This window comes from Scyliorhinus canicula, chromosome 11, assembly GCF_902713615.1.
Source record: "Scyliorhinus canicula chromosome 11, sScyCan1.1, whole genome shotgun sequence".
In the NCBI taxonomy this organism is placed as follows: domain Eukaryota; kingdom Metazoa; phylum Chordata; class Chondrichthyes; order Carcharhiniformes; family Scyliorhinidae; genus Scyliorhinus; species Scyliorhinus canicula.
In genome coordinates this window covers 93,693,514-93,718,944 of record NC_052156.1, presented here as the reverse complement: position 1 = coordinate 93,718,944, position 25,431 = coordinate 93,693,514, and the positions used below count along the sequence as shown (strand labels likewise).

The window sequence follows — 25,431 nt, the reverse complement described above, 5'->3', positions numbered from 1 at the left end:
GTGGAAGTACCTCATAGAAGTACTGGAACAGTTTGGGTTTGGTCCAGAGTTCACCTCTTACGAGAAACTCCTCTCTAGTGCTCCTATGGCGAGGTTATGGAAAAGTCTGGTGGGGTAAGTCAAAAAGAACCTTCAGAGGTGGCAGTGGAGCTGGGCTGTGGCTGTGTGAGGGGTTGGTTTCACTTTCAGTTTTGACTGCTGTGGACTTAAAAAGAAAAGAAGCAATTTCTCTATCTTTCTCTGTTCTTATTTTAAAAAACTGTTCCAGTAAAAAAAAAATCACCTTGGCGGTGGCCTTGGAGATATAATTGCTTTCTGGAAGGAATTCAAATCTGCTGGTTGAAAGGTGGTACAGAGTTTCAGTAACAACAGTATTAGTCAAGTGAGAATACTCTTTTATTACGCTCCTGTATTATCTTTTATTACACTCCTTTGTGTGTTTTGATATACTGCGGGAGTGTAATATGTGTTACTCAAACCTTGGTTACTGATGAGGTCTTCTGAATCTCGATGAGGAAGACTCAAACTCGTCCAGTAGTAACAAAAGGTTTATTGAGCAACTATAACAATAATTGTGTAAGTTCTTCACTTTAACATTGATACCAGTGATAAGGTAAACAAGATCTAACTACAGTAACTATGCTTGACTACACTAACCATCTGAGCTAATCTGATATTCCTGTCGTGGTCACAGTACATCCGAAAGAGAGAGAGAGAGACACACAATATGGTTGCTTTTATATCCCTGTTGGTCCGGCCCTCTAGTGATCATCTGGTGCTACTGATTACACATTAACCCCTTATGTACATGAACATACAGATCACTACAAATACAGTGTGTTGGGCCATGCCTTTGAAAAGGGGCTTACAGTTTTAATTGGATTTTGTTATTGAATTGAAACAGTTAAGGGGGAATTCATTAAGTGTTATACATAATCATTGTAGCTGCGTAGTGCCTTTATGTTTGTAATTTATAAAAGTTCTTGCTGTGTGTTTAAATATATATGTTAACTAAGTTCTTAGAATAAAGCTTCTTGTTTTGATTAAAAGTGCCTAAGAAGTCTGGTGAATCACATCTCAAGTGAAGGCTCTTGTGCTCATCCTAGCCAAATTCAACAAAACGTTATAGGTCAGGTGAACTCCATAATACACTTTGGAGTTTTCAAACCCTGGCCCATAACACCGGCCAAGCTCATATCAAAACTCCAAAATCTAGGACTTGACTCCTCCCTCTGCAACTGGATCCTCACCTTCCTGACCCATAGACTCAGTAAGAATAAACAATACCTCCTCCACGATAGTCCTCAATATTGGGACCCCACAAGGCTGCGTATGTAGCCCTCTACTATAGTCCTTTGATACAACAGTGTGGCAAAATTCAGCTCCAACTCCATCTACAAGTTTGCTGATGACACAACCGTAATGGGTCGGATCTCCAACAATGAAGAATCAGAGTACAGGAAGAGATGGAGAACCTAGTGGTGTGGGGCGACAACAACAATCTTTCCCTCAATGTCAGCAAAGAGTCTGTTAAGAGATATTGATAAGTTAAATGAGTGGGCAAAATTTTGAGAAATGGAAGGTAATGTGGGAAAATACTTGGTTATCCTCTTTGGTCGGAAGAATAGAAAAGCATGATATATAAATGGAGAGACTACAGAACGTTGCGGTGGAAAGGGGTTTGAATGTCCTTGTACTTGAAACACGAGGTTAGCATTCAGGAGCAGCAAATAACTAGAACAAAAAACAAAGAACAATACAGCACAGGAATAGGCCCTTCGGCCCTCCAGGCCTGCGCCGATCATGGTACCTGCCCAAACGAAAACCTGCAATTACAGAGTCCGTATCCTTCCATTCCCACCCTATTCATATATTTGTCTAGATGCTCCTTAAATGACGCTTTTGTACCTGCTCCCACCACCTCCCCAGGCAGCGTGTTCCATATATTCATCACCTTCTTCTGTAAAAAAACAGAGCCACGTGATAAGACAAAAACCTTTCTTAAAGGTCACTCCCACGACACTGAGGTCACGATGTTGAAGGCGGAGCTGTAGTCAATGAATAGAAGTCTGACGTAGGAGTCCTTATTGTTGAGATGTTCCAGGGACGAGTGTAGGGCCAGAGAGATAGCGTCTGCTGTGGATCGGTAAATATTCTGCTACTGCTTCTTTAATATTCCAACATTTTGCCAAGAACAGACACACCCAGGGGAAAAGGTGTTCTCCTTCTTCTCCCAGGGACATAGGGTCTACACCAGGATCGACTTCTTTTCAGAGGGGAAAGCAATGCTTCCAGGGGTAGTAGGAGCGGAATACTCTGCAATCGTAATCTCCAACCACGCTCCACACTACACGGATGTTAAGTTGGAGACGGGCCGGACCCAACAACCCCCCATGAAGGTTGGACATGGCCCTCTTTGCCGCCAACACCGGCACAAGCTCAATATCACTAACAGCCAAAAGAGACAAAGACCTAACGGAATGCGGGTCCCACAGACCCATCTCGCTGCTTAATGTATGGTAGGGAAGGGCGAAAACCCTGGCAAAAACCCTGGCTAACCGGCTGAAAAGTTGCGTACTGGAGGTGGTCGCAGAGGCCCAGATGGGGCTTTGTCAAGAGCAGGCAACTAACATTGAACATCAAGCACGTGCTGAACGTGATAATGACCCCATCCGGGGAGAGAACAGCAGAAGTGATCATCTCCTTTGATGCAGAAAAGGTCTTCGTCAGAGAGGAATGGAAACACCTAATAGAGGTACTGGAGCGGCTTGGGCTTGCATCCGGGTTCACCACCTGAATGAAGCTACTCTACAGTTCTCCCATGGATAGCGTACGGTCAACCACCACCAGTTCTAAATTCTTCCAGCTGCACAGAGACACGAGGCAGAGATGCCCGCTATCCCTGCTGCTGTATACCCTGGCAATCGAGCCACTGGTGACCATCCTCAGAATGGCGAAAGGTCGAGAGGTATCCGGGGGGGTCGCGACTGCACTCCCATCCCCTCTGTCAAACATTCAACAAGCCCAGTGGTGGTAGCCACGCTCCATGGTACCAAATGAGACAACACTACAGCCTAACCGAAACGTCCACTATGGGTCTCAACTGTAACAACCACAGGTTCACACCTGCAACAATGGGCGCCATCCTCAAAAGGTGGAGACAGGAGAGTGGACACTGACAGCATCACGTACACAAGCAACAGACTTGCGACCCTGGGGGAACTCACAGAGAGGTTCCAACTACCTAAAGGAAACAAAATGAGGTATGTACAGGTCAAGAGCTTCCTCAGTCGGGAAACAATAACGTACCCCCGGACATCAGGACACTCGCTAGTTGAGTAACTGTTGGGCGCGGGCGATCTAGGGAAAGGGAATTGTGGGGACGTATATATACGACTTCTGGAGGAGGTACACTCTCCCCTGGATGAGACAAGGGAAAAATGAGAAGAAGAACTAGTCATGGAAGTAGGAGGATGACTCTAGAACAAAGCGTTCATCAGGGCGAACTCCACCTCCACATTCGCATGGCTGAGCCTAATGCAGCTGGTGCACAGGGTGCACCTAACCAGAATCTGAATGAGCAGGTTCTTCCCGGAGGTGGACGTCAAATGCGAACAATGCCTGGGAGCCTGGCCAATCACACCCACAAGTTCTGGACCTGTCCCAGGCTTGTCGGGTTCTGGACACCTTTCTTTGAGGCAATGTCCAAGGTTGTGGGGGTGAGTGGAGGCACTGTCCACAAAGAAAGGGGAAGGGCGGGGGAGGGGGGGGGGGGGGGGGGGGGGAAAGAGAAGGGGAGCAAGGGGAGAGAAAAACCCATTATATAGACCGTGGGACACCAGCGACATAGTTACAGGAGACAGGCCTAAGGGCAAGCAGGAAAACGCAGAGGGAGCAACAGCACGCCAAGCAAGATACTCTCGGGCCAACACTGGGCAGTCCAACTAAGGCAGAGTGGCCAAAGGAGGTCCACAGCCACAAAGGTGTTGCGGGGGGCCGGGGGGGGGGGGGGGGGGGGGGGCAGAGGAATCTGGGGGAAACATGCACAAATCATTGAGGTGGCAGAGCAGTTTGCAAAAAAGCAGTTAATCAAGCAGATGGGATCCTATGTACAGGGGCATGGACTACAAAAGCAAGGCATGGTATGTTTTGTTAGGTAGGTAACATGTGTTACTCAATCTTTGGTTAGTGATGAGGTATTCTGAATCTCGATGAAGAAGATTCAAACTCATCCAGTAGTAACAAAAGGTTTATTGAGTAACCACAACATAAATTGCATGAGTTCTTTACTTTAACTTTGATACTAGTGACAAGATCTAACTACGGTAACTATACGTAGCTCCACTAGCCATCTGAACTAGTCTGCTATTGTCCTGGTCACAGTGCACCCAAGAGAGAGAGAGACCCAATGTGGTTGCCTTTTATACCCCTATTGGTCCGGCCCTCTAGTGATCGTGTTTTCCGGGTCCTTAAGGGGGAGGGGGAGCAGCCCCAAGTCGTAGTCCACATTGGCACTAACGACATAGGTAGGAAAGGGGACAAGGATGTCAGGCAGGCCTTTAGGGAGCTAGGATGGAAGCTCAGAGCGAGAACAAACAGAGTTGTTATCTCTGGGTTGTTGCCCATGCCACGTGATAGTGAGACGAGGAATAGGGAGAGAGAGCAATTAAACACGTGGCTTCAGGGATGGTGCAGGCGGGAGGGATTCAGATTTCTAGATAACTGGGGCTCTTTCTGGGGAAGGTGGGACCTCTATAGACAGGATGGTCTACATCTGAACCTGAGGGGCACCAATATCCTGGGGGGGGAGATTTGTTAGTGCTCTTTGGGGGGGTTTAAACTAATTCAGCAGGGGCATGGGAACCTGGATTGTAGTTTTGGGGTACCGGAGATTGAGAGTATAGAGGTCAGGAGCACAGATTTGACTTCGCAGGAGGGTGCCAGTGTTCAGGTAGGTGGTTTGAAGTGTGTCTACTTCAATGCCAGGAGTATACGAAATAAGGTAGGGGAACTGGCAGCATGGGTTGGTACCTGGGACTTCGATGTTGTGGCCATTTCAGAGACATGGATAGAGCAGGGACAGGAATGGTTGTTGCAGGTTCCGGGGTTTAGGTGTTTTAGTAAGCTCAGAGAAGGGGGCAAAAGATGGGGAGGTGTGGCGCTGCTAGTCAAGGACAGTATTACGGTGGCGGAAAGGATGCTAGATGGGGACTCTTCTTCCGAGGTAGTATGGGCTGAGGTTAGAAACAGGAAAGGAGAGGTCACCCTGTTGGGAGTTTTCTATAGGCCACCTAATAGTTCTAGGGATGTAGAGGAAAGGATGGCGAAGATGATTCTGGAAAAGAGCGAAAGTAACAGGGTAGTTGTTATGGGAGACTTTAACTTTCCAAATATTGACTGGAAAAGATATAGTTCGAGTACATTAGATGGGTCGTTCTTTGTACAATGTGTGCAGGAGGGTTTCTTGACACAATATGTTGACAGGCCAACAAGAGGCGAGGCCACATTGGATTTGGTTTTGGGTAATGAACCAGGCCAGATGTTAGATCTGGAGGTAGGTGAGCACTTTGGAGACGGTGACCAAACAGTGACCTTTACGTTAGTGATGGAAAGGGATAAGTATACTCAGCAGGGCAAGAGTTATAGCTGGGGGAAGGGCAATTATGATGCCATTAGACATGACTTAGGATGTGTAAGTTGGAGAAGTAGGCTGCAAGGGTTGGGCACACTGGATATGTGGAGCTTGTTCAAGGAACAGCTATTGCGTGTTCTTGATAAGTACGTACCAGTCAGGCAGGGAGGAAGGGGTAGAGCGAGGGAACCGTGGTTTACCAAAGAAGTGGAATCTCTTGTTAAGAGGAAGAAGGAGGCCTATGTGAAGATAAGGCATGAAGTTTCAGTTGGGGTGCTTGATAGTTACAAGGAAGCGAGGAAGGATCTAAAGAGAGTGCTAAGACGAGCAAGGAGGGGACATGAGAAGTCTTTGGCAGGTAGGATCAAGGAAAACCCAAAAGCTTTCTATAGGTATGTCAGGAATAAAAGAATGACTAGGGTAAGAGTAGGGCCAGTCAAGGACAGTGGTGGGAAGTTGTGTGTGGAGGCTGAGGAGATAAGCGAGATACTAAATGAATACTTTTCGTCAGTATTCACTCAAGAAAAAGATAATATTGTGGAGGAGAATGCTGAGACCCAGGCTATTAGAATAGATGGCATTGAGGTGCGTAGGGAAGAAGTGTTGGCAATTCTGGACAAGGTGAAAATAGATAAGTCCCCGGGGCCTGATGGGATTTATCCTAGGATTCTCTGGGAAGCCAGGGAAGAGAATGCTGAGCCTTTGGCTTTGATTTTTATGTCATCATTGGCTACAGGAATAGTGCCAGAGGACTGGAGGATAGCAAATGTGGTCCCTTTGTTCAAGAAGGGGAGTAGAGATAACCCCGGTAACTATAGGCCGGTGAGCCTCACGTCTGTTGTGGGTAAAGTCTTGGAGAGGATTATAAGAGATACGATTTATAATCATCTAGATAGGAATAATATGATTAGGGATAGTCAGCATGGTTTTGTGAAGGGTAGGTCATGCCTCACAAACCTTATCGAGTTCTTTGAGAAGGTGACTGAACAGGTAGACGAGGGTAGAGCAGTTGATGTGGTGTATATGGATTTCAGTAAAGCGTTTGATAAGGTTCCCCACGGTCGGCTATTGCAGAAAATACGGAGGCTGGGGATTGAGGGTGATTTAGAGATGTGGATCAGAAATTGGCTAGTTGAAAGAAGACAGAGGTTGGTGGTTGATGGCAAATGTTCAGAATGGAGTTCAGTTACGAGTGGCGCACCACAAGGATCTGTTCTGGGGCCGTTGCTGTTTGTCATTTTTATAAATGACCTAGAGGAGGGCACAGAAGGTTGGGTGAGTAAATTTGCAGACGACACTAAAGTCGGTGGTATGTAGACAGTGTGGAAGGATGTTGCAGGTTACAGAGGGACATAGATAAGCTGCAGAGCTGGGCTGAGAGGTGGCAAATGGAGTTTAATGTGGAGAAGTGTGAGGTGATTCACTTTGGAAAGAATAACAGGAATGCGGAATATTTGGCTAATGGTAAAATTCTTGGTAGTGTGGATGAGCAGAGGGATCTCGGTGTCCATGTACATAGATCCCTGAAAGTTGCCACCCAGGTTGATAGGGTTGTGAAGAAGGCCTATGGTGTGTTGGCCTTTATTGGTAGAGGGATTGAGTTCCGGAGCCATGAGGTCATGTTGCAGCTGTACAAAACTCTGGTACGGCCGCATTTGGAGTATTGTGTACAGTTCTGGTCGCCTCATTATGGGAAGGACGTGGAAGCTTTGGAACGGGTGCAGAGGAGATTTACCAAGATGTTGCCTGGTATGGAGGGAAAATCTTATGAGGAAAGGCTGATGGACTTGAGGTTGTTTTCGTTAGAGAGAAGAAGGTTAAGAGGTGACTTAATAGAGGCATACAAAATGATCAGAGGGTTAGATAGAGTGCACAGTGAGAGGTGGCTAGCACGAGGGGACATGGCCTTAAGTTGAGGGGTAATAGATATAGGACAGAGGTCAGAGGTAGGTTTTTTACGCAAAGAGTGGTGAGGCCGTGGAATGCCCTACCTGCAACAGTAGTGAACTAGCCAACATTGAGGGCATTTAAAAGTTTATTGGATAAGCATATGTATGATAATGGCATAGTGTAGGTTAGATGGCCTTTAGTTTTTGACTTCCCATGTCGGTGCAACATCTTAGGCCGAAGGGCCTGTACTGCGCTGTATCGTTCTATGTTCTATGTGGCGCTACTGATTACACATTAACCCCTTATGTACATGCACATATAGAGATCACTACATGGTGAACCTTACTAAAACATTGATTCAGCCTGAGACAGTATTGTATCTAATTCAGAGCTTTCAGAAGGGTGTGAAGGCATTAGGGACGGTGCAGAAAGAATTTACAGGAGTGTTTCCATGGATGCGGGATTTCAGTTATGTGGGGTTGTTCTCTTCAGCAAAAAGAAGGTTGAGAGGAGATTTGATTGAGATGTTCAAAATAATGAGGGGCCTGTGGATGGAGCTGGGAGGGAGACACTTCTCTCATTGGCAGAAGGGTTGAGAAGTCGAGACCACTGATTTAAGATCAAAGGCAAATATGAAAAATAGTTAGGATCTGGAACCCACTGCTGAGAGTGTAGTGTAGGAAAATCCAACCATAGTTTTCAAAAGGAAATTAGATGATTATTTGGATAGAAACAAAAATGCAGGGCCAGAGCAAAAGACCAGGGAATGGATCCAGTTGAATTCCTCTTACAGAACGCCAGCATGGACAATATGAGAAGTTTCTTACCGTGTATCGCTGGATTGAATGGTATGCATGGTACAGTTCTGCCAGATGCTGGAAATGATGAAACATTTTAAGCATCTCCAGTTGCTTCTCTGCATTTTCTGCTGAATATATGCAAATAGTTTTTAAAAATCATATAGCCCAATTAAATACAAACAAACTAACTTTCACACAAATGTTAACTGTTAAATTTTACATCAGAATGATCAAGAATTATCAATAATAACAGTGGTCTTACCTCGAGCTATATCCAGGCATTGCATCGACAACATCCAATAATAATAGGCAGCGTCATTGAACCGACTTTCCAAAACTGCGTTGTGGGTCAGTCGTTCCAGAACCTTGACTGCCTCATCTTGCCGGCCAGCCTTGTGAAACGCTGGGAGCAACAGCAAAGAAATATCATAAGCAATCAAGCAAACTTAGAGATCTTTTGAACTGTAAACATAATTAGCGAGCTGTTCACTGATACCCTGAAAATTGTCAGGATGTGCCAAACCTTTTGGTGTCCTCCAGTATTCCCGTTGGAATTCTGGCACTGCATTCGGATTTGGAAAGAAAGCACTCGGCCATGGTAACAGAGGCATATCTTCAGGACACATCTTTCTATTTAATCATGAAAGTTTGTGCATCCCCATCTGTTTCTGTAGTCCAATGGCTATCATGTTCGCTTTACATGCAAAATGTCCTAGGTCCAAAACCGTGTAAGAACATTGTCAAAACTCAATTTGTTTAAATGTATGGGAAAAGTTACATAATTGATTTTTTAAGGGCGGCATGGTGGTACAGTGTTAGCATTGCTGACTCACAGCGCCAGAGACCCGGGTTCAATTCCGACCTTGGGTAACTGTGTGGAGTCTGCACGTTCTCCCTATGTCCGAGTGGGTTTCCTCTTGGTGCCCCGGTTTCCTCCCACAATCCAAAGATGTGCAGGTTAGGTGGATTGGCCATGCTAAATCATCCCTTAACAAGATTAGGTGGGATTACGGGTTTGCGGGAGAGTGGGCCTAGGTAAGGTGCTCTCTCAGACAGTGGATGCAGACACAATGGGCCAAATGGCCTCCTTCTGGGGAGCATGGTAGCATAGTGGTTAGCACAAATGCTTCACAGCTCCAGGGTCCCAGATTCGATTCACTGCTTGGGTCACTGTCTGTGTGGAGTCTGCATGTTGTCCCCATGTGCGTGGGTTTCCTCCGGGTGCTCCCGTTTCCTCCCACAGTCCAAAGATGTGCAGGTTACAAGATGTGCAGGTTAGGTGGATTGGCCATGCTAAATTGCCCTTACGGTCCAAATTGCCCTTAGTGTGAGGTGGGGCTACTGAGTTATGGGGATAGGGTGGAGGTATGGGCTTGGGTAGGGTGCTCTTTCCAAGAGCCGGTGCAGACTCGATGGGCCGAATGGCACTGTACATTCTATGAAAATTCTGCACTGTAGGGATTCTATGATCATAGTGTGGGCACTGCACTTCTCTGTTCATCCGCCGTAGGAAGCTCTCTATATGGAGGATTGCATGTTTCCACTCCTGTCTGATTCCAACTGGACCAGGAATACGGGAACTCCCAGAGTAGTTAGCTCTACCCCATCCCTCTATTTGTGGGTGATCCTGAGACATTACCCACGTTGCAAGGAGTGAAGAAAGAAGGAACTTGCCTGAGTGAACCAACAGGAAAATCTCAGTGCAGTCCTTCCACAATAATGTCCCTGCCCATTTCCAGTCAAGACCATTGGACACTGACAGCACATCCGAAGAACTTCAGAGTCAAAACCAGACATTGATCATAAGCTGCTTTTTCTTTTCATTTTCTGGCAAGCAGCAGCACAATTTCACACTTGCAGACTTTCACAAAAGAATTTGCTCCCAAACTGTCATTTTAGTCACCATAGAAAAAGACTGCATCAGCGAGTTCAGTTTTGGATAATATTCATTTCCTTATCTGAACATGGCCAAGCTTTAACCAGTCAAATCTAACAAATTCTCACCTTTTTGGGCTTCTTCAAACTGGTCATTTTCTGCCAGCCACTGTGCATATGGCACATACACAGCATCCTTAAATTCTGGGTGCCGAGCCACCAAAGTGAAGGCCTGAATAGAAAGAAAACAGAAGCCCTTATAAATTGGAACAGAGTTGCATTTTCTATCATTAGGTGCTTCACTAAATGGTCCAACTGCACACACCGAGATGCTGATCAGGAGTTGGTCATTGTTTAGGACTGCCCAGAACAGACACTTGAGGAAAGCTGAAGCAGCACAAGAAAAGGTAAAGATAAGGATTTCTAAGCTAGGGAATTTGAAAGCCAGTATGTTATATTATATTAATGATTTAGACTTAAATGTGGAGGCATGATTGGGAAAGTTGTAGGTGACACAAAAATAGGCCATGTAGTTGATAGTGAAGAGGATAATTTTTGAGTACAGAATGATGCCAACGGTTTGGTTGAGTGGGCAGAGAAATGACAAACGGAATTCAATATGAAAAAGTATGAGGTAATGCATTTTGGAGGGCAAACAAAGCAATGGAATACTCAATAAACGGGGAGATATTGAGAAGGTTTGAGGAAGTGAGAAACCTTGGGGGTTCACATCCACAGCAACTTGAAGGTGGCAGGACAGGTGAACAAGGTGGTCAAGGAAAGCATATGGGATGCTTTCCTTTATTGCATGAATGTAAAAGCAGTGATGTAATGATGGAACTATACAAAACACTGATTACACCACAGCTGGAGTTTTGTGCACAGTTATGGTCACCACATTACAGATAGGACACCATTGGGAGAGAGTGTAGAGGAGATTTACAAAGAATGTTCGCCTGGACATGAAAATTGCAGCTAGGAGGAGAGATCGGATAGGCTGGATTGGTTTCCTTGGAATAGAGGAGGCTAAGTCTGACTTAATTAAGGTGTACAAAATTCTAAGGTACCCAGACAGGGTAGACAGAAAAGACTTGTCCCCCCTAACTGAAGGGTCATTTAGCAAGGACGTAGATTTAAGGTGATTGGTAGAAAGAAGGATTAGCAAGGATGAGCAGCGAGTTTTTATTTTCTTTTTTGGCCAGTGCAGACATAATGGGCTGAATTGCCTCTTTTCTGCACTGTGACTTTTTGATGGTCCTGTGGCTGTCGCGCACACAAATGTTTTCCCCACTTAATTGAAACAAGATAAACTGATGTCACTCATCTTACCTGACCAGCTGAGGCCCTGATCAATTGTGGATCAACAATGGTGAACAGGTAATGTCCCAACAAAACGGAAAACATTGCTTTCGGGATGGAGTTGTCTACAGCTATATTGTGTCACGACCCCCTGGACAAATGTATTGTCAATCCCAGTCCCACTTGACACAGAGTCCCAACACAGTTAAAATTATATTTTATTTAAAATTCCTGAGGTCCTTGGCTGAACCCAGTATACTGCAGTCACCAAGTTTGCAACTTTAACATCATTAACCTTTTATTATGTACAGTATTATAATTAAGCTGACAGAAAAATGAAACTGAATCTTTCCCAACCCCCCTTCCTATCTACCCCAACTCTCTCTACACACACACACACCATAAGGGAAAGGGTGGTTGAGAGGGAAATAAATTATTAATAAAATAAAATAAAGGATCTTTGATGCACTGGGATGACTTCTAGTTAATATGTTTCTGAAATTCAGGCTTTCGTTTTGATACTTCTTCCTTCTGGGCTCAAGATGGTTTTCTCTGGCAAGGTAATCTACTTTCACAGTAGATTCAGGATCATTTCAAGTTAACAGCAATGATGTGCCAGGAACTCACTGGTTAAAGAATAATAAAGCAGTTCTCTCACTTGAGCAAGAGAGCACATTCCTTCTCCTTCCAATTTCTCTCAGAAAGCAACACACAGGAACTATTCACTGACTGTTGTCAGGCAGAACACAGTCCCTGGCCAACCTACCGGTTGCCAATTAGCCAATCAAACCAACTTCCTCCAAATCCGGTTCTGAAGATCCATTTAGCGCCGAAGAGACTGGCTTCTCCTTTCCAAAACAAGACCTGGGAACACAATGTCCTGACCAGCACTCTTCTGCTTAAAGGCACATCCCGATTATGGATCCACGGACATAAAATAACAAAATAAAAGAAATGGGAACAAAGGAAATAAACAGGGAGGGCTTTTACAACTGTAACTGAATCCATGAGACATCCCTGTGCTCATGATTTCACTAGAAAGATTGAGCAGAGCATCTTTGTGAAATCAATTTATAAAGTGGTTACACCAAGAGGCCGGAGCAATTCTTCCCCTAAAGCTCCTTAACTAAAACCTCAGATGGGGCCTTCCTTCCAACAGCCAACCATATGTTGTCTGATTCAGATCAAACTTAGAAGCAATTTTGTTTTATGCCCAAAACTTTGCAGAACTAGCATAAAACTGTCCAGATTCTCTCTCAAATGTCCGTTTTCTTAAAACTACACAATTTCTATTACTTTTATGATAGTGATCTCTTTTCACAATAATATGAACAAAGTCAGTGGTGAGCACTGGAAAAAGCAGTAGAAGCTGATTATCCCACAACAGTCAGCGGAATTCTCAGTCAGTGGGAATCTCCACTCCGCTGGCAGTGCACCCATGCCTGTGGGTTTCCCGATAGTGTGGGGTGGCCATAATGGGAAACACCATTGGCCGGCTACGGGAATGGAGAATTCCACAGCCGGTGGGGTCCGCCATGAAAACATGGCTGGCAGACGGGAGAATCCCACCCCATATTTTCTATATTGCAAACACGCAGGACTGCCTGAGAGAAACTATTTGATCCACATTGTGCCAGGTCATGAAATTGTTCCTCTACATGACCTGCTGGAAAACATCCTTACCTCCTCCCAGTGCCTGGTCTCCACATGCAGCAGGACTTGAGCCTCCAGGTCTCCCATTTTCATGTACGTTTCTGCAGCATATCCAGGATGCTGTAGTTTCTTTAAAAAATAGGCACATTTTGATAGGGGTTCGCGCTCGGCCTTGTCCAGTTTTCGAGCTACATCAATTAACCTATGCATGTAAAGAAATAGTTTCTCATTATGGTTCAGTAGTATATTGGTGCATACTAAGAAAAAGATACGCATATGTGCCTGTGTTCCTTCATGGTTTGGTCCACAAATGTCTGTATTCTTACATGATACGGGTGTATGTGTGGGTTTGTGGTTTGCTCTGTGTGTGTCAGTATGGGTTTGCGGTTTGCTCAGTGCACATGTTTCTGCTTAGGTTTGCGGTTTGGTCAAAATATCTGTATAGGTTTGTGGTTTGGTCAGTGTGTGAGGGTCTGTGTTTTGCTCATTGTGTCTATTTGGGTTTGCGGTTTGGTCAGTGTGTGTGTGTGCGCATGTGTGTGTGCACGTGAGGGTGCGCGTGAGTGTTTGTGAATGTGTGTGAGGGTGTGTGTGACAGTGTGTGTATGTGGGTTTATGGTTTGGTCAGTGAGTGCGTCCCCGTGTGGGTTTGCGCTTTGGTTAGTGTGTCTGTGTAGTTTGCGGTTTGGTCATTGTGTGTGTCTGCGTGAGTTTGTGGTTTGGTCAGAGTGTGTGTCTGCGTGGGTTTGTGGTTTGGTCAGAGTGTTTGGATTAGATTGGATTGGATTTGTTTATTGTCACGTGTACCGAGGTACAGTGAAAAGCATTGCTCTGCATACAGTTCAGACAGATAATTCTGCACATGAAAAGAAAATACATAGGGCAAACATAAAATGCAAATGTAAATACATAGACACAGGCACTGGGTGAAGCATACAGGAGTGTAATACTATTCAGTAGAGTAGTTTGTGTGGGTTTGCGGTTTGGTGAGTGCTTGTATCTGTGTGGAATTGTGGTTTGGTCCATGTGGGTTTGTGTTTTGGTCAACGCGAGTGTAGATTTGTGATTTGGTAAGTGTGTGTGCGTCTGAGTGGGGCTGTGCTTGGTCAGTGTGTGTCTGTCTGTGTGTGCTTGTGGTTTGGTCAGTGTATGTGTCTATGTTTGGTCAATGTATGTGTCTATGTGGGTTTGGTCATTGTGTGTGTCTCTGTGTGGGTTTGAGGTTTGATCATTATGTGTATCTATGTGGGTTTGTGTTTCAGTTATTCTGCGTGTTTGTGTTGGTTAGTGGGTTCATCAGAGTGTGTGTACCTGTGTGGGTTTTGATGAGGTCAGTGTATGTTTGTGGGGGCTTATGATTTGGTCAGTGTGTGCCAGTTCGTGTTTGAGGCTTGGTCATTGTGTGCATATCTGTGTAGGTCTGTGGTTTGATCAGTGAGTGTGTATTTGTGGTTTGGTCAGAGCGTGCATTCCTGTGTGGAATTGCGCTTTGGTTAGTATGTCTGTATGGGTTTGCGGTTTGGTCATTGTGCATGTCTGTGTGAATTTGTGGTTGGTCAGTGTGTCTGTGTGGGTTTGTGCTTTGGTCAGTGTGTCTGTGTGGTTTTCATTGTGTGTGTTTCTGTGGGTTTGTGGTTTGGTCAGTGTATGTTTGTCTGTGTATGTGGTTTGGTCAGTGTGTGTGAGTTTACGTTTTGGTCAGTGTGTGTGTCTGTGTAGGTTTGTGGTTTGGTCGGTGTGTGTATCTGTATGGTTATGATATGGTCTGTGTGTGTTTGTGGCTTGATCAGTGTGTATCTGGCTGGGTTTGTGATTTGGTCATTTTGTGTGTGCCTGCGTGCGTTTGTGGTTTGGTCAGTGTGAATGTGTCCGTGTGGATTTACGGTTTGGTTAGTGTGTCTATGTTTGTGTGTGTTTTGGTCAGTGTGTCTGTGTGTGATGTGGTTTCATCATTGCGTGTGTGTCTGTGTTGGTTTGTGGTTTGGTCAGTGTGTGTGTGTCTGTTTGGGATGTCTGTGTGGGTTTGTGGTTTAGTCAATGCGTGTGTGTCTGTGTTGGTTTGTTGTGATTTGGTCAGTGTGCATTTGTGTGGGGCTATGGCTTGGTCGGTGTGTCTGTGTTTGTGGTTTGATCAGTGTATGTGTGTGTCTGTTTGGGTTTATGGTTTGGTCATTTTGTGTGTGTCTGTGTGCGTCTGTGATTTGGTCAGTGTGTGTGCGAGTGTTTGTAGTTTGGTCAGTGTGTGTGGGTCTGTGCGTTTGTGGTTTGGTCAGTGTGAATGTGTTCGTGTGAGTTTGCGGTTTGATTAATGTGTCTATGTCGTTTGTGTTTTGGTCAGTGTGTCTGTGTGGGTTTGTGGTTTTGTCATTGCGTGTGTGTCTGTGTGGGTTTGTGGTTTGGTCAGTGTGTGTGTCCCTATGTGAGTTCGCACTTTGGTTAGTGTGTTTGTTTGGATTTGCGGTTTGGTCATTGCGTGCATCTGCGTGGGTTTGTGGTTTGGTCAGTGTGTCTATGTGGGTTTATGTTTTGGTCAGGGTTATAACCTGCCTGCTTACCACTGGCTGGGGACTAATGGCAATTCCACAATCCTTAGGGAGTATGAGTTTCCCCAATGAGGGGGGCGGAGAAATCATTAGTTGATTCCAAGCATAAATAAAGCTGGCCGGTATGGAACCAGCTAGAGAGGAGTAAGCAGCAAGTAAGTGACTGTTTTATATATATATAGATATGGTATTGTAAATGAATGTCATTTCTTTCTATCCTACAACTAGTGCTGGATTCTTCGTGGCCCTCACAAAACTGGCGACGAGGGTTAAAGTGGATAGCTGTCTACACTGCTGAAGCCACGTCCCTGGACTTTTGTTGGATACAGGTTGGAAGTTTTTTTTCTGTTACACTGTGCCTCTGTATGGGTGTTTGGATGTCTTTGACGCTACGCTGGAAAGCTGGAACTAGTACGCACAACGGGTGCGTTACTATTTCCGGGCAAACAATATCACCGAAAGCGAGTGCCAGGTGGTCATATTGCTCACCGCCTGCGGCCCTCATACGTTTGGGGTGATTCGGAGCCTTACATACTCAGCTGCACCGGACACTAAGACGTTTGATGAACTTGTGACCTTAGTGGGGCAACATTTTAACCCAACCCCGTCCATGATAGTCCAGCGTTACTGGTTTAATACCGCTGAGAGGACCCCAGGAGAATCCCTTGCAGAGTTCCCATGCAGCATACGCAGGATTGTAGAGTACTGTGACTATGGTGAGACCTTGTCAGAAATGTTACCCGATCGTTCGGTTTGTGGTATTAACAATGCGAGCATACAGAGAAAGTTGTTAGCTGAGCCAACATTGACTTTTCAACAGCCCATTCAAATAGTTTTGTCCCGAGAGAGCACAGAACGGGCAGTGCAGGAGCCTTGGGACGCAACCCTTTCCGTCCAAAAGCGTCTCCCCGCACCCCTGCCATACCTTGGGCAGGGCGCTGTCCGGATCGACACCAGTGGCCGCCGGATGTTCCTCCCCGAAGGGAGCCTTCTCCAGAACCAATGGATGTGGAGCCATGTAAGTGTTGGACTTGTGGGCGCCAACTCTGTCGCGGACACCAGTCCTGGGGGCACCAGAGGCACCGTCGTTCCGACCGAAACTATGGCCAGCCCAGGGGCCGTACCTCCCATTTGGATGAACCTGCGGTGACTACTCCCGAGGGTGTCGACACAGAGGAAGACTGCTGCATTGTGTGGCAACGCCCCGTGTGGCCCCCATAAAGATGACAGTACGGGTAAATGGTCACCCGCTTGAAATGGAGTTGGACACTGGCGCAGCGGTCTCTGTGATCGCCCAGAGGACATTCGACCGCATCAAGCAGGGTATACAAACCCTTACATTAACCTACACACAGGCCAGACTGGCCACCTACACGGGGGAACCATTGGACATTGCAGGAACGACAATGACTGTTGTTTATGGACGCTTATCGTGGGAAACGCTTGGGCCATGGGCCCAGCCTGTTGGGTTGGGCCTGGTTGCGCCATTTGCGGCTGCAGTGGCAGTATATCCTCCAAACAGGTTCTGGAGGGTTGACTGAGGTGCTAGGACAGTACCCAGATGTATTCCAGCCCAGTTTGGGGAAAATAAAAGGGGCCGTAGCCCGTATCCAAGTTGAACCAAAAGCCACGCCGCGCTATTTCCGGGCGCGCCCGGTGCCTTATGCCTTGCTTCAGAAGGTAGAAGGGGAGCTCACTCATTTAGAGTCCTTGGGTATTATCAGGCTGTTTTGCTGACTGGGCAACGCCAATTGTACCTGTAATAAAGCCAGATGCCACAGTTCGCTTGTGTGGCAACTATAAACCTACAGTGAATAAGTCTTCCTGGCTCGACCGATATCCAATGTCTCGCATAGAAGATCTCTACGTGAAACTTGCAGGCGGACTCTCATTCACAAAATTAGATACCAGTCACACCTACCTACAGTTGGAGCTGGACCCTACCTCCCGGCCATATGTAACTATTAATGCACACCGGGGCCTGTATGAATACACACGGTTGCCCTTTGGGGTATCCTCTGCCTGCGCTATCTTTCAATGCGTCATGGAAGGCATAGAGAGGTTTACCACGTGATCCTGTCTACTTAGACGATGTTTTGATTACAGGGACTTGGAGCAGGAACATTTGGAGGCTGTACTTAGATGCTTTTCAGAGGATGGAGTCCATTTACGTTGTACAAAGTGCGTCTTTCAGGCGAAGGAAGTAGTCTACCTGGGTTAACGGGTGGACCGCGAAGGTTTGCACCCCGTCGCAAGGAAGGTGCGCGCAATTCAACAGGCCCCCGCCCCGACTGACACTTCGCATCTTTGTTGATTTATGACCTAATTCACAATCATCTGCCATTTCTGCTGCTAATCTCACAGTTTTAACCCTCTGTTCTTCCACATGAGTTCTCACTACATTAGGAATTGAATTTTTAAACTCCTCTAAAAGTATAATTTCTCTGAGAGCTTCATACATTTGGTCTATTTTCAAAGCCCTTATCCACCGATCAAAATTACTCTGTTTGAGCCTTTCAAACTCCATGTATGTTTGACTAAATTCTTCCCTTAAATTTCTAAACCTTTGTCTGTCGGCTTCTGGCACTAGTTTAAATGCACCTAGATGGATTTTTACACCTCCTCATACGCCTCCGATACCTCCTTGGTAATCAATTCAAATACAACCCCTAAAGAATACAACGCTAAGTAATCCTTAATAACTTCCCAAACAACATCCAGGAGGCAAAATAAACACCTTTTAACAGAAGCACATTAGGTTTACATTCACTACTGAGAACACTTATCATTCTGAATTCACCAAATGATCAAGAGATAGTATTTTCATGGCAGAGAGATCAACAGTACACCTTCTCTGCCTGGCTTCAGCTCCAACACTGAAAACTAAACTAAAACACACCCTGCAACAAACAACCTAAAACAAAAGTAAAACACTGATAGACAGCCCAGCTCCACCCACTCTGACATCACTACAGTAGTAAACACCCATTTCTTAAAGGTACTCACATTACAGATATTTATATACACACCCATTTATAAACGCTCATTTCATGACAAACAGAAGGCTTAAGTGAATAAATACGTTAGTGGAGCAGAATGCACCTGTGAAACTGGACGATAGTGGAACAGAAAGTAACAGTGAACAAGAAAGATATTGGAACAAAAGGCACCTGTGAATAAATAAGTTAATTCAACAGAAGGCACCAGTGAAGAAATCTGATAGTGTAACAGTAGGCACTTGCACTTGTGAATAAATATGTTAATGTAACAGAAGGTAGTAGAAGGTAGCAGTGAATAAATCAGATAGTGGAACAGAAGACACCACTGAATAAGTCCGATTGTGGAACGGTAGGTGCCAATGTATAATTACGTTTGTGGTATAGAAAGCAAGAGTGAATAAATAAGATAATAGAGCAGAAGGCACCTTCTGTTCCACGAGCATGTTAATTCACTGGTGACTTCTATTCCACTAACGTATTAATAACGAATAAATAAGCAAGTGGAAAAAAAGGTGCCAGTGAATAAATACAATTGAGGGACTGAAAGCACCACTGAATAAATATATTAATAGAACATAAGACACCAGTGAATACATATGATTGTGGTACAGAAGACACCAGTGAATAAATATGATTATGGGACAGAAAACACCACTGAATAAGTCCAATAGAGGAACTGAAGGCACCAATGTATAATCACGTTTGTGGTACAGAAAGCAAGAGTGAATAAATACAATAATCAAGCAGAAAGCGCCAGTGAATAAATACGTTGACGGAGAAGAAGGCACCAGTGAATAAATGTGCTCGTGTAACAGAGGGTGCAGATGAATAAAAACGATATTGGAGCTGACGGCACCAATGAATAAATACATTAGTGGAACTTGAGGTGCCAGTGAACAAATGCTATAGTGGAGCAGAATCACCAATAGTCGAGCAGAAGTACAATAGTCGAGCAGAGGGTGTCAGTGAATAAATGTTAGTGGAACAGAAAGCGACGGTGATTAGATATGATAGTAGAGCCGAAGGCACAGTGAAAAACTATGTTCGTGAAACAGAAGCCTCACGGTAGCATGGTGGTTAGCATCAATGCTTCACAGCTCCAGGGTCCCAGGTTCGATTCCCGGCCGGGTCACTGTCTGTGTGGAGTCTGCACGTCCTCCCTGTGTGTGCGTGGGTTTCCTCCGGGTGCTCCGGTTTCCTCCCACAGTCCAAAGATGTGCGGGTTAGGTGGATTGGCCATGCTAAATTGCCCGTAGTGTAAGGTTAATGGGGGGATTGTTGGGTTACGGGTATACGGGTTACGTGGGTTTAAGTAGGGTGATCATTGCTCGGCACAACATCGAGGGCCGAAGGGCCTGTTCTGTGCTGTACTGTTCTATACTGTTCTATAAGGCACCAATGAATAAATATGATAGTAGTGCAGAAGGCACTAGTGAATAAAAACGTGAGTGAGCAGGAGGCACCAGTGAATAAATGTGTTAGTGGAACAGAAGGCACCACTGAATAAATACGTTAGTGGAACAGAAAGAAGGCAACAGTGAATAAATATGTCAGTGGAACAGAAGGCACCCGTGAATAAATACGATAACGGAACAGAAGGCACCCGTGAATTAATAAGTTAAGTCAACAGAAGGCACCAGTGAATAAATATGATTATGGAATAAATCATAAACCAGTGAACAAGTCCGATAGATGAACTGAAGGCACCAATGTATAATTAAGTTTGTGGTATAGAAAGCAAGAGTGGATAAACATGATAATCAAGCAGAAGGTGCCGGTGAATAAATAAGTGATGGAGTAGAAGGCACCAGTGAATAAATACTATAGTCGAATGAGGGTGTCAGTGAATAAATGCTAGTGGAAAAGAAGGCGCCGGTGATTAGATGATAGTAGAGCAGACGGCACAGTAGATAACCATGTTAGTGGTACTGAAGGCCAGTGAATCAGTATGTTCATGGAACAGAAGGCCCAGTGAATAAATACTATAGGAAAACAGACAGCACCAGTGATAAATACAATAGTGGTACTGAAGACGCCAGTGAATAAGTATGTTTGTGGAATAGAAGGTCAGGGAATAAATATGTTAGTGGAACAGAAGGCGTCAGTGAATATACACGATAGTAGAACAGAAGGCACCAGTGATAACTATGTTAGTGGAACAGAAGGCGTCAGTGAATAAATATATTAGTGGAACAGAAGGAGCCCCTGAATAAAAACGATAGTTGAACAGAAAGCACCAGTGAATAAATACGTTTGTTGAGCAGAAATTACCAGTTACTTAATAGATTTATAGAAACTTGAACGACAAACCATTGTCGCACATACATCGAAGCATATGTGAGAATGGGCCTCAGACTAAACATTCAGAAAACAAAGGCTCTGTCATAATATACACCAGTATATCATGGTGCAGACACACACACTGATGGACATACACTAGGACCAACATGCATAAACACCGCAGCCAATCACCAGTTAGAACACACTCACTATAAAGACAGAGGGCATCACTTTTCCCGTTCATTCGGGATGCAGCCTTTCAGAAGCACAAGAGCTTACAGCTTACAGCACAGATTCTCACCACGTGCTGAGTGGTTCGACTGGTTAGGACAGGCACAGGTCTTTAGTTAATCTAACATCGTGTAACCCGCAATAATAGTATGTTCAGCAGTTTATAGTTTAATAAAATAGTGTTGTACTATTTTAAGTGTTGGTGACCTGTATGTATTTCACGGATTCAGAGCACCCAACACATCAGGCTCTCTACAAGCCTGCTCCTGACACACAACACTGCCCCCCACCCCGGGCATCAGGATCCACAGTCAACCATTGGACAATGTAGATAATTTCCCATACCTCGGGAGCAGACAAAATCCAGTTTCGACTCCAATGCACCAGTGCATTCTTCAGACGCCTAAGCAACAGAGTGTTTGAAAACCGAGACCTCAAATCCAACACCAAACTCATTGTGGTGATATGAGTGGGAGCACTGCCATTGGTGCAGAGCAGTGGTTTCCCATTGGCTCTGGCTGGTCATGTGCCTCTCATCTGATTGGCTGGGACTAGTCACGTGACTGCTCGGCAATTGGTCGAGAGGCAAGTAGACCCCGCCTCCGAGGCGAGGTATAAGTACCCAGGTTTCCCGGCGGTCGGCCTTTCTCTGTAGTCGACCACCGGGCTAACAACTAGCTGATTAAAGCCACAGTTTGGATCTTCATTGTGTCTAGAGTCCAATTGATGGTACATCAATTTAATCAGCTAGAATTTTGGAATGGAGCTACGCACCAAGCCTGACTGCCTCCGCACCAGCCCGCATGCCTCAAATGCACCTGCAATCTTTAAACATTGGCAAGCGTGCTTCAACAGTTACCTGACAACTAGAGCCAGCTAAACCCTCCAAGGAGCAGAAACTCCATATCCTCCACTCGTGCATGGGCACGGCGGTATATTCAATGATTGAGGACGAAATCGATTATGATGCGGCCATGGATATTCTGAAAGGACATTTTCTCCGGCCGGTCAACGAAGTATACGCACGGCATCTCCTGATGACTAGACAGCAGTTCCCTGGTGAGTCACTCGACAAATTCTACCAGGCCCTCATAGCTCTAGGGAGAATGTGCACCTGTCCCCAAGTTTCGGCGACCGAGCACATGGAACTTTTAATGTTCGATAATGCACAGAGGGGCAAGATCAAGAACGACAAGATCTTGCGGTGGCGGATCGAGTTGTCCACGTACAACTACGATATCTTGTATCGTCCTGGGAAGCTCAACGAGCCTTCCGATGCCCTATCCCGCGGTACCTGCGCCAGTGCGCAGATTGACCGCCTCCGCTCCCTCCACACGGACCTCTGCCATCCAGGGGTCATTCGTTTTTACCATTTTATTAAGACCCGCAACCTGCCCTACTCCGTTGAGGAAGTCAGGACCGTCACCAGAGACTGCCACGTCTGCGCCGAGTGCAAACCGCACTTCTACCGCCCCGAACGAGCGCATCTGATCAAGGCATCCCGCCCCTTTGAACGTCTCAGTATAGACTTCAAGGGTCCCCTCCCCTCCAACAACCGTAACACATATTTCCTTAGTGTTATCGACGAGTACTCCCGCTTCCCTTTCGCTATTCCCTGTCCCGACATGACCACAACAACCGTCATCAAGGTCCTCCTATCCATCTTCTCCCTGTTCGGTTACCCCGCGTACATCCACAGCGACTGGGGTCGTCCTTTATGAGTGATGAACTGCATCAATTCCTGCTCAGCAGGGGCATAGCCTCTAGCAGGACGACCAGTTATAACCCCCGGGGTAACGGTAAGGTCAAGCGGGAGAATGGCACCATTTGGAAGAACATTCTGCTGGCCCTACGGTCCAGAGATCTCCCTATTCCCCGTTGGCAAGAGGTCATCCCCGACGCCCTTCACTCAATCCGGTCTCTCCTCTGTACTACCACTAATCAAACACCTCATGAACATCTTCTTGTTTTCCCTAGGAAGTCATCCTCAGGATCCCCTCGCCCGACCTGGCTGGCCATCCCCGGGCCCATCTTGCTCCGGAAGCATGTGCGGGTGCACAAGTCCGACCCGTTGGTTGAGCGAGTCCAGTTACTCCACGCCAACCCGCAGTATGCGTACGTGGAGTATCCCGACGATCGGCAGGATACGGTCTCGCTCCGGGACCTGGCACCCGCCGGCGTGTGGCCCTCTCCTCTTCCATCAACACCCCCCCCCAACCCCAATTCCCCCCAGCGCCCCCCCGTGCCCCCACGTCCCAGCGCATATACCCCCCCCCCCCTTCTCCGATTACAGCGTCTCCACCACCGGCCCGGGGTATGGAGACACATCTACGACTGACGCTCCCGGAGGCAAAGACGACCATCGGCCCGACGTCACCGGCTCCACTGCGACGGTCCACCAGAACATCACGGGCACCCGACAGGCTGATCGTGACCATCTGATGCAACCAGGGGACGTTATTGGACTCTATTGTAATTTTTTGTAGTATGTAGTATTGTTTATTTTGCCACGAGCCAGCCCATATCCTCGATTATCTCTACTCATATCACCAGTCCTCGGACCCCCCCCCTCTCTCTTCCCCTCACACCCCCCCACCCCCCGCCTTCTTTCTCCACAAGGGGTGAATGTGGTGATATGAGTGGGAGCACTGCCATTGGTGCAGAGCAGTGGTTTCCCATTGGCTCTGGCTGGTCATGTGCCTCTCATCTGATTGGCTGGGACTAGTCACGTGACTGCTCGGCAATTGGTCGAGAGGCAAGTAGACCCCGCCTCCGAGGCGAGGTATAAGTACCCAGGTTTCCCGGCGGTCGGCCTTTCTCTGTAGTCGACCACCGGGCTAACAACTAGCTGATTAAAGCCACAGTTTGGATCTTCATTGTGTCTAGAGTCCAATTGATGGTACATCAATTTAATCAGCTAGAATTTTGGAATGGAGCTACGCACCAAGCCTGACTGCCTCCGCACCAGCCCGCATGCCTCAAATGCACCTGCAATCTTTAAACATTGGCAAGCGTGCTTCAACAGTTACCTGACAACTAGAGCCAGCTAAACCCTCCAAGGAGCAGAAACTCCATATCCTCCACTCGTGCATGGGCACGGCGGTATATTCAATGATTGAGGACGAAATCGATTATGATGCGGCCATGGATATTCTGAAAGGACATTTTCTCCGGCCGGTCAACGAAGTATACGCACGGCATCTCCTGATGACTAGACAGCAGTTCCCTGGTGAGTCACTCGACAAATTCTACCAGGCCCTCATAGCTCTAGGGAGAATGTGCACCTGTCCCCAAGTTTCGGCGACCGAGCACATGGAACTTTTAATGTTCGATAATGCACAGAGGGGCAAGATCAAGAACGACAAGATCTTGCGGTGGCGGATCGAGTTGTCCACGTACAACTACGATATCTTGTATCGTCCTGGGAAGCTCAACGAGCCTTCCGATGCCCTATCCCGCGGTACCTGCGCCAGTGCGCAGATTGACCGCCTCCGCTCCCTCCACACGGACCTCTGCCATCCAGGGGTCATTCGTTTTTACCATTTTATTAAGACCCGCAACCTGCCCTACTCCGTTGAGGAAGTCAGGACCGTCACCAGAGACTGCCACGTCTGCGCCGAGTGCAAACCGCACTTCTACCGCCCCGAACGAGCGCATCTGATCAAGGCATCCCGCCCCTTTGAACGTCTCAGTATAGACTTCAAGGGTCCCCTCCCCTCCAACAACCGTAACACATATTTCCTTAGTGTTATCGACGAGTACTCCCGCTTCCCTTTCGCTATTCCCTGTCCCGACATGACCACAACAACCGTCATCAAGGTCCTCCTATCCATCTTCTCCCTGTTCGGTTACCCCGCGTACATCCACAGCGACTGGGGTCGTCCTTTATGAGTGATGAACTGCATCAATTCCTGCTCAGCAGGGGCATAGCCTCTAGCAGGACGACCAGTTATAACCCCCGGGGTAACGGTAAGGTCAAGCGGGAGAATGGCACCATTTGGAAGAACATTCTGCTGGCCCTACGGTCCAGAGATCTCCCTATTCCCCGTTGGCAAGAGGTCATCCCCGACGCCCTTCACTCAATCCGGTCTCTCCTCTGTACTACCACTAATCAAACACCTCATGAACATCTTCTTGTTTTCCCTAGGAAGTCATCCTCAGGATCCCCTCGCCCGACCTGGCTGGCCATCCCCGGGCCCATCTTGCTCCGGAAGCATGTGCGGGTGCAC

The 25,431-nt window shown here is 46.5% G+C and overlaps 1 protein-coding gene across 1 annotated transcript in view; it reads right to left on the bottom strand.

Annotated features, from left to right (window-relative positions):
* ift122 (intraflagellar transport 122 homolog (Chlamydomonas)) overlaps positions 1 to 25,431 on the bottom strand; it is a 265,167-nt gene that overhangs the window by 62,042 nt on the left and 177,694 nt on the right. The window contains exons 18-21 of the mRNA XM_038812196.1: positions 13,180 to 13,351; positions 10,327 to 10,429; positions 8,585 to 8,725; positions 8,350 to 8,447 (exon numbers count right to left, since the gene is read on the bottom strand). Of these exons, the coding sequence (XP_038668124.1) occupies positions 8,350 to 8,447; positions 8,585 to 8,725; positions 10,327 to 10,429; positions 13,180 to 13,351 (514 nt within the window). The remainder of the gene's footprint in view (positions 1 to 8,349; positions 8,448 to 8,584; positions 8,726 to 10,326; positions 10,430 to 13,179; positions 13,352 to 25,431) is intronic.